At 38.0% G+C, this 15,091-nt stretch overlaps 1 protein-coding gene across 5 annotated transcripts in view; it reads right to left on the bottom strand.

Annotated features, from left to right (window-relative positions):
• Positions 1–15,091, bottom strand: part of Vps50 (VPS50 subunit of EARP/GARPII complex) — a 101,165-nt gene that overhangs the window by 39,108 nt on the left and 46,966 nt on the right. For 3 of the 5 annotated variants that reach the window (XM_087657163.1, NM_001173511.1, XM_087657165.1), the window contains 4 exons: positions 12,898–12,989; positions 8,601–8,695; positions 8,207–8,305; positions 1,686–1,776 (listed from right to left, as the gene is read on the bottom strand). In XM_087657163.1, coding sequence (XP_087513289.1) covers positions 1,686–1,776; positions 8,207–8,305; positions 8,601–8,695; positions 12,898–12,989 — 377 coding nt within the window. The remainder of the gene's footprint in view (positions 1–1,685; positions 1,777–8,206; positions 8,306–8,600; positions 8,696–12,897; positions 12,990–15,091) is intronic. The other 2 variants (XM_087657162.1, XM_087657164.1) reach the window with 1 other exon arrangement.

Genomic DNA, 15,091 nt, shown 5'->3' with positions numbered 1-15,091 from the left:
AGTAATTAAGTTGTAAGTGGTTTTCAAGGCAACCATTTAAAAAAAATAGGCTTGCTTAGATGGAAACATGTTTCTATTAAATGTTCTCTTACAATTATTCTCTTACAAGTATAAATTAAAACATGCATGAACAATCCAATCACGATCATTCGGTTAAATGAAAATTCAACAAAATCATTTATATACTCTAAAACTAATGTTAAAGTTAGAATTCTAAATGTAAGGGTTATAACACTTTTAGAATTGACAGATTCTGCTTAATTTAATGTTATTTCATTATTGCCAATTAAAATGTGTTAGTTTTATTGTCCTTGAACATATACTAATCACCACTGTTAGTGTTTTTACTATTGCCATATTAGGAAAGCAACATGATAGTACTGGATAAGAAACCACCTAACATAAAAAAAAAATACCCCTACTAGAAGAACACATAAGGCTGCAAAGGTGGGTCAGTAGTTAAGAGCACCAGCTGTTCTTCCAGAGGACCCAGGTTCAAATCCAGCACCCATATGACAGCTAGCCATCACCTATAATTCCAGATTAGTGGAGTCCATGTTCTGATTTGGCTGCCCACAAGCACTGCACATATGTAATACATAGAAATACACAAGGGAAAATACCCATACATATAAAATAATTTAAAAAAAAACCCAAGTACTCTTTAAATATAACAGATTTTGTTTTAATGCTTCTAGAAAGCCATTCCATCAGACAGAAACTACTCAAAACACTGTACGTTCAAGTCATGGTGTACAACATATACCTTAACGCAGGAGTACTTACTATAATGTTATTTCAATCAAACCAATTAAAGAGTTTTTCACAAACTTCATTCCAAAGACTCCAATTAACTAGTAAAAATTAGTATTTCTTATAAGTGCCTCTTTTGTTTATGAAGCATTTTGTCAATACAAGCTGTGATGGTTTGCATATGCTTGGCCCAGGGAGTGGCACTATTAGAAAGTGAGGCCTTGCTGGAGGAAGTGTGTCACTGTGGGGATGGACTTGGAGGCCCTCCTCCTAGCTGCCTGAGGATGCTCAGTCTGTTCCTGGCTTCCTTCGGGTGAAGATGTAGAACTCAGCTCCTCCTGCACCATGACTGCCTGGATGCTGTCATGCTCCTGCCTTGATGATAATGAACTGAACCTCTGAACTTGTAAGCCAGCCCCAATTAAATGCTGTTCTTTACAAAACTTGCATTGATCATGGTGTCTGTTCACAGCAATAAAACCCTAACTAAGATACAAGCAAATCTGATAATTGTGTTATAACTTAAATGCCCATCCATCCCTTTAGGAAGTTTCTAGTATTTTATGTCTGTAAATAAGTATTTTTATACAGAAAATATAGCCAATTCACTCTCTGAAAAAATGAAATAAAACACTGGGTTATCTTCTGAAGCCAAAAGATAATCCACTGTACTTGTCACTGTTTTTTGGCAAAAGAGTTTACTGATGCATGTAAACTAAGCTCTGGAAAGAAGGCAGCTTTTCAAGTCCACCAGTGGATAATTCCTATAAAAGGGCCTGCTAGGAATGCCTTTCAAAGATAAAAGCTATACACTCTTCTCTTCTTTGGTTGCTTTATAAATGCTCTCACATGTGTTTCTGTTATTAAAACAAAAGCTCATATAGTAACTAGAAGACACATTTTTTTTGTTGTTGTTCATAGGAAAAACTTACATGAAGCTGCAAGATGCTGAAATTTGACTTAACAGGGCAAAGCTCCCATGTCTCATTCTCTAAGAACATTCTCAGTTCATCAAGTCTTATCCTAAAGAAAAGAAAATGAATAGTCCAATGGAAGAAAAGGGCAGGAAATACAAGAACTGAGGAAACGTGATACAATGAAACAACAAAATTATCATCATCATAATCACCTTTACAACCCATTTAGATTAGCACAAGAAACTACAAAAGCTTGCTTCTGTCAGCTACCCTAATGTTCCTTAAGAGAAAACAAAATATACCAAATATTTACTAAATTAAATATTTTGAACACAGAGTAAGAAATGAGGTGTAGAAATATGATTTTTATTAAGGAACTGATATAAAACCTGTCACTAATTCATGCACTTAAATTTGTCTTAACTAATCATGTACCAATGCCAAAAATAGAGAAACAACTAGCCAAATATAATCTCACAAATATTTATGTATTAGTGTATCATAAATATATCAAGTGTCAGACTACTAAGCAAAAACAGCAAGGTAATCATCATTCTCCACAGGTCTCTGAGGCAGTGTCTAGCACCACAATGCACTTAAGACTTAGCAAGTCAGTACTCAGACTCCAGATTCTCCACTAACTGCACACAGTACAGTACACATTTCCTGAACAAATCACCAATGGCTTATGCTCAAGACCAACAATCTCTAAATGGGGAGTCTTAAAACTGCAAAGCTTCTGTAAGGCAAAGGACACTCTCAATAGGACAAAACAGCAACCAACAGATTGGGAAAAGTCCTTCACCAAACCTAGATTTGACAGAGGGCTAATATCCAATATATACAAAGAATTTAAGAAGTTAGACTCCTGAGAACCAAATAACCCTACTAAAAAATAGGGTAGAGCTAAACAAAGCACTATCAACTGAGGAATGCCAAATGGCTGAGAAGCACCTAAAGAAATGTTCAACATCTTTAGTCATAAGAGAAATGCAAATCAAAATAACCCTGAGATTTCACCTCACACCAGTGAGAATGGCTAAGATCAAAAACTCAGGTGACAGAAGATGCTGGTGAGGATGTGGAGAAAGAGGAACACTCCTCCATTGTTAGTCTGATTTCAAGCTGGTATAACCACTGTGGAAATCATTATAGAGGTTCCTCAGAAAATTGGACATTCTACTACCTGAGGACCCAGCTGTCGCACCCACTCCTGAGCACACACCCAAAAGATGCTCCAGCATATAACAAGGATACATGCTCCACTATGTTCACAGCAGCCTTATTTATAATAGCCAGAAGCTGGAAAGAACCCAGATGTCCTTCAACAGAGGAATGGACACAGAAAATGTGGTACATCTACACAATGGAGTACTACTCAGCTATTAAAAACAATGATTTATGAAATTCATAGGCCAATGGAATGAACTAGAAAATATCATCCTGAGTGAGGTAACACAGTCACAAGAGAACACACATGGTATGCACTTACTAATAAATAGATATTAGGAAAAAAGCTTGGAATACCCAAGATACAATTTACAGACCGCATGAAGCTAAAGAAGGATGACCATAGTGCGTTTGCATAACTCCTTCTTAAAAGAGGGAACAACAATATTTATAGGAGGAGATACGGAGACAAAGTTTGGAGCAGAGACTGCAGTAAAGGCCATCTAGAGACTGCCCCACCTCAGGATCCATCCCATTTATAGATACCAAATCCAGATACTATTGCTTATGCCAAGAAGTGCTTGCTAACAGGAGCCTGTTATAGCTGTCTCCTGAAAGGCCCTACCATAGTCTGACAAATACAGAGGTGGATACTTGCAGCTAACCACTGAACTGAGCACAGGGTCCACAATGGAGGATTTAGGAGAAGGACTGGAGGAGCTGAAGGGGTTTGCAGCCCAATAGGAAGAACAACAATATCCAACAACCAAACTCCCCAGTGTTCCCAGGGACTAAACCACCAACCAAAGAGTACACATGGAGTGACCCATGGCTCCAGCTGCATATGTAGTAAAGGATGGCCTTGTTTGACATCTATGGGAAGAGAGGCCCTTGGTCTGGGGAAGACTCAGTGCCACAGTGTAGGAGATAACATTTAAAATGTAAATAAATAAAATATCCAATAAAAAAGAAAACATCTTAATGTTATAAGTATATATAATACAGATAATAAATATAATATGTAATATAATCAATAAATATAAAATAGATATTAAGTAGTTAGGTGGAATGATGGAGAAGCATGAATAGATGGATGGATAGGGATGCACATATGATACCCTGTTTGCCAAGAAAATGGCTACACTGGTAAAGTGTTTGCTACACTGCCATGAGGAACTGAGTTTGTATTCCCAGCATCCATGTAAACAGGCATGTGGACTCTTGTAGTCCAGTGTTGGGGAAGTGGAAAGAGAAGGCAGTCTAGCAGAATTGGTAAAGTTTGAGTCTGTGAGAGATCCTGGCTCAAAAACATAATGAAGGATAATATGGGGAAGGCAACTGATGTCTTCTGGTTTATAGACACACACAGCAACACACACACCATACACACCACACACCATACACACCACACACACACACACACACACACACACACACACAGAGAGAGAGAGAGAGAGAGAGAGAGAGAGAGAGAGAGAGGGAGGGAGGGAGAGACAGACACAGACACAGACACATGGGGTGCTTATGGGGAGGAGAGAGGGATGGAGGAGAGAGGGAGGAGGAGAGAGGGAGGGAGGGAGGGGAGGGGGGAGGAGGGAGAAAGGGAGAAAGGGGGGGGAGAGAGAGAGAGAGAGAGAGAGAGAGAGAGAGAGAACAAACACAAGATCTTATGTCAAAGTAGGAGAAATAGCAGATATTTACTTAAAAGGCTGTGTCCATGTGTAAAACCACAGAGGGAAAAATAGTGGACCTAACTAGAAACTACAACTATATAATTTTTATAATTTAACAGTAAAAGACTAATAATCCAGTTAAAAATGGGAAAAAGCTTTAGACATACTTTTGCACAGGAGATATACCAAAAGCTAATAAGCACATAAAACATATAAAGCTGGCAGCATCTTTATTCATTAAGGAAATGCATATTGAAGCCAGAACACAACACCATTTACATCTACCAGGGCAGTTACACAAAAAGAGAAAAGGAAACTGGCAAGGGTGTGGAAAAACTGGAACCTCCCCCCCACACATACACACATACACACATACACAGTACCACCACAAATACAAAACGGTGGTGACTAGTGGGTTGGAAAACAGTTCCATGGTTTCTCAAATTGTTAAAGTTAACAGCAGAACCAATTGCTGTCTCTATTATATTTTTCTACAACAAATCATCACAACTTGAGTAACTTCAAGCTCTGGCGGCAGGAAATAAAACATCAATTTTGAAATCAAGACTTGAAATGAAGAGGGCAGCAGGACTGCCCTGTTCCAGAGATGCTGGCCTGGGGGAACCGAGGCAGCTGTTCCAGCTCTAACAGGGTGCTTGCTGGAACCCCTGCTGCCTCCGGCCACAACACTCTCTCTGCCTTGGCCTTCACACTGCTGCAGATAAACTTTCCTCATGTCTCAGTGAAATCTCTGACATTGCCTTCCTCTTAACTTGTGATGGCATTTAATGCCCACCCAGATAATAAAGTCTCTTTGGTGCTAAAGACTGAACCAAGGACCTCATACAGGCTAAACATTCATCCTACCAGCAATGGCCTCTGCTACTCGTTGCAAAATTCTTAAGATAATATTACATGTCAATGTATTTTTCCCAGTAAGCTAACAATTACAATTGTGGGGGACTTGGTCATGAAATTTGCTGGATGTATATGAAAGGAAGCATATCATTTTTCAACTTTACATAATCTCCTATAAATTATTTTATTAATTCAATTTTATGTACACCATATATGTAACACAATGCCCTCAGAGGTTGTGAGCAATCACATAAGTGCTGGGAACCAAAACCCAGGACCTCTGCAAGAGCAGAAAGCATTCTTAACTGCTGAGCCACCTGTCCAGTCCCTTATCATAATCTTGAAAAGAATAACCTTTTCTTCTGAATGAGAAAAAAAAGGTAATTTTCCTCTTCCAACACGACTCACAGCACAGTCCAACCCCTTGGATATGCTTTATGGTTTTCTCAGAGCAATCATGAAATCAAATGAATTTGTTGTTAAATAGGCTATTTTGATAAGCACACATTCATGCATCATTCCAGGCTGTTACTGCCTCAGCTAGAAGGGTGGTCCTCTTTGTAGCAGAAGGATAGCTTTAGGTCTGTACAAATTCTTAGTTCATGAACATAAAGAAATTTGGACAATAAAATTCCCTATGTTAAGACATAAAATCTCAACATTAGAAACCGTTTTCCCACATATGCTCATACGGTTTTGCTGCAGAAAAAGATAAATGGTGTGAAACTTGGTTGTATAACTAGCAGAAGTAGCACACAGCGGAAGATGTGACATGCTTTCAGTGTCACCTCTCTCATGCCTGTATCTTCCAACTAGCAGTCTAAATGGACATGGAGTGAGGGTAACTTTACAGTCCTTCATTCTCCCCAAGAGCTCTGTTAAGCAGGAGAGAACTACAAAACAAATCACACATTTAGGCACCTTGTTAAGAAAAGAAAATCATACAAAAATCTACATCTTATACTTTTTCAGTGTTTATATAACACAACTTGTTGGGAAAAAATAGGCTTAGATTTGACCCTGTCTCATGTAACTTTGGTCAATACAGCTGTGCACACTGGTGTCTAGGCTCTGGTTTAATCATTAGGGAAAGAAAATATTCACCAACCACTTTTTGCCTTTTCAGGTGTTCTAATCTTTGTTACATACAATACAGCAAGAAGAAAGGATAACCAAGAAAGCAGGAGTTTCGGAGGCCAGTCAATCCAGCCACCTCACTTTACAACGGCTCGAGCCACAGCCCTGAGAGGTTGAACAGCTGCCCAACTATCTAAGAGTTGGCACGCACCACAGGTAGACAAGAGCCTGAGCCTCTGCTCTCCCAGTCCAGTTCTAACCACACAGTGTAGCTTCATCAATGAAAAGCAGGCTCTGCACATGTGCCTAAGAAGCTCTGATACTGGCTGAGTATTTAGAAGAGTAAATTTGTTTCCAGATTCTCTAATTTCTGCAAGATAAATTCTCATGAATATTTTCCACCATGATCAGAGTCTAACGCAAAAATGTCTGCACTTGGATACAAGAGATGGTGACAGACACCCTCTAACAGTCACAACAGTACAATGCAGAGTGGACATCACTCCCGAAATCAACATTAGACAATGCCCGTTCCTCCAGACACTAGGAACAACAAATGTCTCCTGGTTGTCATGCTGGGTACAAAGCACTCTTTGGGGAAGTAGGCATTTGGCAGAGAGAGGCATTTGGCTCTTTTGTGGTCTTTTTCCCACTGTTTTTATCAATCACCTTCTCTTCTTTAACATAAATGTATTTAATAATCAATCAATACTTTGATGCCCAATAATCTCTCTACTGACATGCTACATTATCTCTGTGTGAAGGTACTAAAATAAAGAGAACACAGAATTTCATACTTTGATGCTCCGAATTAGAATATCGAAACCAAAATTTAGCTATAAAAATTAAAATCTCAGAATGAAAACGTATTTATAAATAAGTAATGACAAACCATATAAAGATACAACTTGGAATCTGGCTTACATCAGGAATGATCCAGGGTTTGAGACACGGGTCAGGGGGTCCGAGTGTTTGCTGCCAGGCCTGACAATACAAGCTCAAGTCCTAGAACTCACATCCTAAAGAAGGAGGCTAGACACCTCTGGCTAGTTGTTCTCTGACTTCCACATGCACGGCGCTCTCCCTCTCCCTCTCCCTCTTTCTCTCCAAATAAAACACACTTTAAAACGGAGAGTCTCACCAGTGTTCTTCCTCTCTCACCATCTGGTATGGCTTGGGCACATGGCCACACTGCCATGGCAACACTCTTTTGCATCTTCTTGCACTCACAGAACAGCACCTAATCGCCCTTTCCAACACTGGCAGTGACATTCAAGCAAGCAATGCTACATACAATCTTGGCTCTGCAGCTAGGGTCTGAGTAGCACATCTGCTACTCTACAAGCCTTCTCACTCCTGGAAAGCAGACTCAGAAGCACGCCACTGAGTGCTACTACTACCGCTCACTGTTCTCACTCCCTTTCTACTTGTGCATTACACCCTCAGGCACACACCAGTGACTAAAATCTCCCAGTAACACTTATGTGACACTAAAGTTTTACCTCTAAAAAGACCAGTTCAATATTTAATCCAATACGTTCAACCCAGTCAAAATGAAAAATGTAAGATACAAGGAATAAATAATGAGAATACTTTCTAGTATATTCTTGATTAAGTATCCCTAACTATCCTAAAAAGAGACAGAATAATTTACTGAAAGTGAAAAATAGCTTAAAATCAGTCAATCTTAGAAAAGTAAGCATAGATAAATGGCCTCATTGTCTACTGGATTTATTCCTATCTTACTGAGTTTCTTACCTATGGTGGTTCTTGAAGTAATTGATACTTTGTTTTCTAATGGATTCCTGCAAAACTTCAGACTTGCTACCACAAAACTCTTCTCCAACTTGCATCAACCTAGTTGGATAGAAAGGTATAAGTTTCAGAACATCCTTATAGAAAGAACAAACAAACAACAAACAAACAACAAAGAAAAACTAGCAATCGTCCAGGTTCTTTCTTTAACAAGTACAACTAATAGAAATTTAGGTATCTGAAAAAAAATTATAAAGATCCTACAAGCCCAGATCCATCAGCCATGCATAATTATACCCTCTTCTGTAAAGAAGTTAGACAGAAAACTCAATTTCTGATTTCTTAGTATTTATGGTTGAATGAATTATCCCACAAAAGTCAGTATCTCAAACACTACCTGCTGACTATATCCAGAACAAAGATGAAATCATCATATTTGAAAATAGATAAATCAGTTCCAAGCAAGTAGGTTTTTACTTTTAGTTGAACATCCTGTAAGACACAAATAAATAAATGAGTAAATTTATTCTAGTTACAGAATAAAATGAGATAGTACATTTTTAGTTCAATGACATCTAGCTACTTACATCAACAGCCAAATCTTTAAGAATAAGTAACCTAATAGAGACAGTCCCAAGAATATTTTTTTTTCTTTTTTTCGGAGCTGGGGACCGAACCCAGGGCCTTGCGCTGCCTTGTGCTTGCTAGGCAAGCGCTCTACCACTGAGCTAAATCCCCAACCCCCCAAGAATATTTTTTTAAGAAACAGTAATGGTCAAAATTTTACTACAACTTGACAAAGTTGTGTTAAACTCTATCTTATGTAAAGACACTGATAACTGTACATGCATTTCCTATGGTAAGAGCGATATCCTGGACTGAAGAGGTGACTCAGTTAAGAGTCCATACTACTTTTACAGAGAACTCAAGAGCTATTCCCAGTGCCCCACTGTCTCATAACTGACTATGACTTTAGCTTCAAGGGATCCCACATCTCTGACCTCTAAAGACATCTGTTCTCAGATGCACATAACCACAAACAGACATACATATATTTAAATATTAAACAAAATCCTTTTCAAAAAGCTATACTTTTTGAAATAACAGGACAAAATCATCATTAATGCATGTCTCTTGTTCATTAAAAACCCAAATACAGCATATTTAGAAATAAAAACTGTGTAAATAAGTATCAGGTAATATATAAAAAAAGATACCCCTCACAATTACCAGCAAAAATGCTATAAAATAGGGAACTTTCACTTGGAAGCATACTAAAACATAAAACGCCTATAAAAAAATTCCAGACCATTAATACATAAAAAATAACTCCAATGAAATTGTATATATAAATGTATATGTCTATATATTTTAAATAAATCAGCACATTAAGCGTAGTGGGACTACATATATGACTAACCAGTAGAGACAATTTTTTTTTAAATTTTTATGTATGTCAAATAAAACTCCTGCCAAAAATCACAAGAACTTTTTGTTCTAAACAGTTATTCTAAAATTCATCTAGAATAGACAACAATTGCTTTTTTTACTTAATTATTTTATTTATTTACATCCCAAATGTTACTTTCTCCCAATAACCGTTTTTTAAAGTGAAAGTATATAAAAATAAATGCTGTAAGTAATGCTGAAAGACTTGTAATATAAAAACAATGACTTCATGAAATTCTTAGGCAAATGGATGGAACTAGAAAGTATCCTGAGTGAGGTAACCCAATCACCAAAGAACACTCACTGATACGTGGGTATTAGGGTATTAGCCCAAAAGCTTGGAATACTCAAGATACAATTCACAGACCACATGAAGCTCAAGAAGAATAAAGACCAAAGTGTAGATGCCCCAGTCCTTCTTAGAAGGGGAACAAAATACTCACAGGAGAAATATGAAGACAAAGTGTGCAGAGACTTAAGGAAAGGCCATTCAGAGCCTGCCCCACCTGGGGATCCAGCCCATATACATACAGCTATCAAACCCAGACAATATTGCTGATGCCAAGAAGTGCATGCTGACAGGAGCCTGATGTAGCTGTCTCCTGAGAGGCTCTGCCAGAGCATGACAAATACAGAGGCATATGCTCGCAGACAACCATTGAACTGAGAATAGGGTCCCCATTGGAGACGTTAGAGAAAGTACTGAGGTAGCTGATAGGATTTGCAACCCCACAGGAAGAACAACAATGTCAACTAACTAGACATCCCAGAGCTCCCAGGAACTAAAACACCAACCAAAGAGTACGCATGGCTCCAGTCACATATATAGCAGAGGATGGCCTTGCTGGGCATCAGTGGGTGGAGAGGCCCTTGTTCCTGTGAAGGTTTGATGCCCCAGTATAGGGGAATGCCAGGGTGGGGAGGCTAGAGGGTGTGTGTGTGTGGGGGGGGGGGGAACACCCTCATAGAAGCAGGGGGAGGGAGGATGGGATAGGTTTTCCAGAGGGGAAACTGGGAAAGGGGATAACATTTGAAATACAAATAAAGAAAATATCCAATAAAAAAAAAATGGAAAAAAGGGGTTGGGGATTTAGCTCAGTGGTAGAGCGCTTGCCTAGCAAGCGCAAGGCCCTGGGTTCGGTCCCCAGCTCCGAAAAAGAAAAAAAAAATGGAAAAAAGACTTGTAATATATTAGATATTATAAACTATTTGAAACAAAAGAATGAAATATTCAGATAAATAATCCAGGTAATTCAGTAATGATAAAGAGTATACATTATAATATAACATATACAATGGCTGAATAAAACAGTTTAAAAAAACTCCTTTCTGATTATTTACCCATGTCAAATACACTATGCTAACAACATTATATATGAGATAAAACCAGTCTTGTGAGCAAGCATTTATATCCCTGAAGAAAAGCGGAGGCTAGAAGGGTCAAGCATTTTGTCTCTTGGGCCTGCTGCACAGCAGAGGTCTACCTTCATTCAAGGCTACCTTTTTTCTCTGTATCTGGCAACTAACGAAGTAGACAGCAGTAGAATTATCCAAAAAGTGGTGAAAAGGAAACTAGTAGAGGGAAACATTTACTACTCAGATATCAAATGGAGTACACAGCAGATAAGTGATTCCTATGTACTCTCAAAAAGGTAAAGATTAGAAATTTCACAATAATTTACTAAGATAAAACATTTCCAGACTATCTCTCTAGTGCTTCTGATACTACTGTAGGCATTGTGGATACAGCAACTAATATGCAGTTTAGAGGCCAAAGTACAGCTACCAGGCAAGCACTTAGCTAAGCCATATGCACAGTATAAGATAAAAAGACCCTGATCACAGTATGGCATCACAGAAATGCCACCTGCACTTAGAGTAAGTGGAAAAGACGGTTAATAGATAAGGGACTATAGTTAGCACTGGTAACCAAGAATATATAAAAACAAATTAAAAAAAAACAAGTAAGCCACAAAACAAATTCTAATACAGAAGAGGCCCAATACTGGAACAGAAGACACAGAGGTTAGCAGGGGAAGTAGAAATAACAACAAACTAAAGTGTGACACTGGAGCATGACAGTCAACTCAAAAGAACACTGCGATCATATAGGCAAGCAGGATGACTTCCATAAACTGGCCAAGGGCGTAAGGAGCAATGGGGTACTAAGTTTTACATCAAATAGGTTCTTAGAGACCAAGAATACAATCGGGTGGCCGTGTCAGATGAGAACTAACTACATAAAATGTCAGGTACTTCAAAGGGCACAGCGATTACCAGAAATTCTTCCATAAATACGCTAATTTCAGTTAAGTATAGGGTCTGTAGGAACTAAATCACAAAAAATTCATGCCTGGCCCTGGGTGAGTATTAACGAGGATTAACAAAGTACTAACAAAGTAAATGGAGGGGTGTGGGACCATAGCAGACCTAAAAGACTCTACAGTCTCTCAAGGTTACAAAGAGTCCCAAGAAATTACTTTGATCTAGTAAGAACCAAGTTTTAGCTAAATTCCAGATTATAACTGAATCAGTTGACTGAAAAACATGTAAAAAGATCATTATTGGTCTCTCATATTTGGGTCTGTTTATTAGTTCATGTGATAACATCCGAACCTGCAAGACGACAGCACAAAGTAGGGCCTTTATGGGGGCTCCATGTGATGAGGGGAACCTTAGGAATGGGATTAACTTAAACAAGTAAAATGATAGCCAACCCTTTTATGAATTTTGATCTTAAACTTCCCAGACTCAAGAGTCATAAGAAACAATACAGATTCTTCTGAAACAGTCCAGGCTGGGGTATTTATTATAGCAGCCCAAATAGAGTACCAACATCGGCCCAAACCCAAGGAAAAAGTGTATAGCATTCCTCAATGAACCTCATTGAGGAAATAAAATTTATTCTTCCCTATATTCTGACCAAATATCATCTACTTATTTCTTTTCTAAAATTAAGCAAAAAGGAAATTAAGAAAATTAAATAAAATAAAAATAAATCTCAATAGGACATCTCAATAGAGAGGCACATCTTCTTTAAGAAAGCTTGAGATTCCTTAATCATTGAACACACTGGAGATTTTCAAACTAAGAGACTTGTCTATTGTTCTTTGTAATCTATATAATTATCAACTAATTACACAAATTAGGCTAAATGATAGCCAAAGACGACCTAGCCTATGATTAAGCCTCCAGAGGGTACAAACACACAAAGTTTCTGAAAAAGAAACATAAATAATCCAAACCTGCCATATTCGCGTAAGGCCATGCTCTAATTTCTTTTTTACATAGCCACGATCAAAATTGGTTTCTTCAGTACTCATCACATTACTTCCTTCTGAAACAAAAGATGGCATATGTTTTTAAATCAGTTTTTTTCCTAAACCTTTTGGTGTTTTCTCATTTTTATAAGCCAACCTAAGATTCAAAAAAAAAAAAAAATATTTTTTTTGGGTAGAGAGTACTTTAGATCTGAGCAGCTATATGGCCCTTGAGCCTCTTGCAACTCTGGTCCTGAGGAATCCCCCGACCTCTTTTGGTGTCTGTGGGTACCAGCATGCACGTGCTTGGTGTACAGTATACACACAGGCAAACATCTAGACACATAAAATTAAAAAAAATATGCTCCATATATGTACATTAAAGGAATAGTAAAATCAGGCACTGAGATTACAGCCCTTTGACACATGGGTAACTTCAGAGACAGGATAAATACACCCAGTACTAAGCAGTGCACGTGTGGCTATGCATATGCACCCTGTTTATGAACGCCCTGTGGCCCCAGAGCAACATACCACCTACTTCAGTCTGAGGTCAGCGAGCTAGAAAACCAAACAACTCCAGTCAGTCATGGGCATGCCAACAAGAGTAGAACACAGGAGACATATTTTTATTGCTATAATTCATATTATATTTTATAATGAACAATATTATTAATCATTCCAGATAATCAGTTTAACAGTATCTAGTCCCACAGGCAGGATCAATATTGTTCCTAAAAGAAGCCTAAAAGAAGATGTGTGAAAGCACAAACACACATCTGTATTAAAGTGACTGTAGCTTAGTGCACTGCAAGTGACAGCCAGTTCCCTCCACGGTGTCCAGGGGTAAAAAAAGGCTGTACATACACACTCTATCCACCTCCGAGCACTGCCAGAGCTTACCACAACCCAGCTGGGGACCCAGCACAGCACAGCACAGCACAGCATAATTATGCATGTAAACTACATTGTTAGTGTTTTGTATAGAATCCAGTGTTGGAAAGACAAACAGTATTGCTACAAAGCTACAGAAAATACATTTTAGAAGCTGAACACCTTTCCAAAGGGCCTGGGAACAATTTCCTATCACAGTTCTTGCACTGTGTATAGACTCTGTGTGTGTGTGTGTGTGTGTGTGTGTGTGTGTGTGTGTGTACATATATGTATTGTGTGTCATATATATTATATATTATATTATATATAATACTAATTAATTATATATAATAATATTATTAATATTATATATTGCATGTCTGTAGGAAACTATCCAGAATTCTACATATTGCTGGTGGACTGCTGAATGAGTCAGAAAGCCCAAATGCTTTAAGATCTAGATTAGGAAGAGGGAATTGCGACCAAAAAGGTCTAAATATTTGAGGCCCAAATCTGGTATGATTCAGTATTCCATTACTATATTTTTGTTATATCATTTATATAAAGATTATAAATATACATATTTAGGAGTTCTTATAGCTAATGATCTGCTATTTCTATCTGAAAGCTACCTTTCAGTTTAAGTTACTTATTAGAAAACAAAAAAGATGTTGAAACATCTTGCCACTGCCTTTAACTAGAAAAAAATGTAAAACATTAACAAAGTAGACTAAGTCTTATGAACCCTGGCATCTCAGTGAGCCCACATGCTCAGCAGGCACTTAGCACTGCACTGCACACCCAGTCCCCTGGCTCGCAATTCTGACTTATCCCATGCACTGTGTATTATTCCATCCCTTTTATGTAGTGTATTAAACAAATGTTAATAAAATTATTAATTGTTTGAAAAGTAAAATTTTATGTGTGAAGGTGAATGTGAACAGGTATACAGGAGCACATGTGTGTATCTGCACTGGTTTGTGGAAACCACAAGTTGTGGTGTGGTACTGTGAGTAAAAATGGTACTAGAACCTAATTTAATTTTCACAACCTGCAAATCAGAGTGATAATATTTAGTATTTCTTTCCTTGGTAAATCTAAAAAAGTCGGATCTCTTACCAGTTAACTGATAACTGATAACATTTCAGGGAAATTTTTTAAGCTTTTTCAAAACAATTCAGCACTAGGGCTATCAACATCTACCTCAAAAACAGAATTACGTGACACTTGAAAAGTCCTTTGCACTGCTTAATCCCCAAAAACTTGTAGGTGTGAATGATTTCTTTTGCCCGTCTTAAAGGTGGGC

Source organism: Rattus norvegicus, chromosome 4 (assembly GCF_021556685.1).
Source record: "Rattus norvegicus strain SHRSP/BbbUtx chromosome 4, alternate assembly SHRSP_T2T, whole genome shotgun sequence".
Lineage (NCBI taxonomy): Eukaryota > Metazoa > Chordata > Mammalia > Rodentia > Muridae > Rattus > Rattus norvegicus.
The sequence above is the reverse complement of the archived record's forward strand: the minus strand, read 5'-3'. Positions and strand labels throughout refer to the sequence as shown.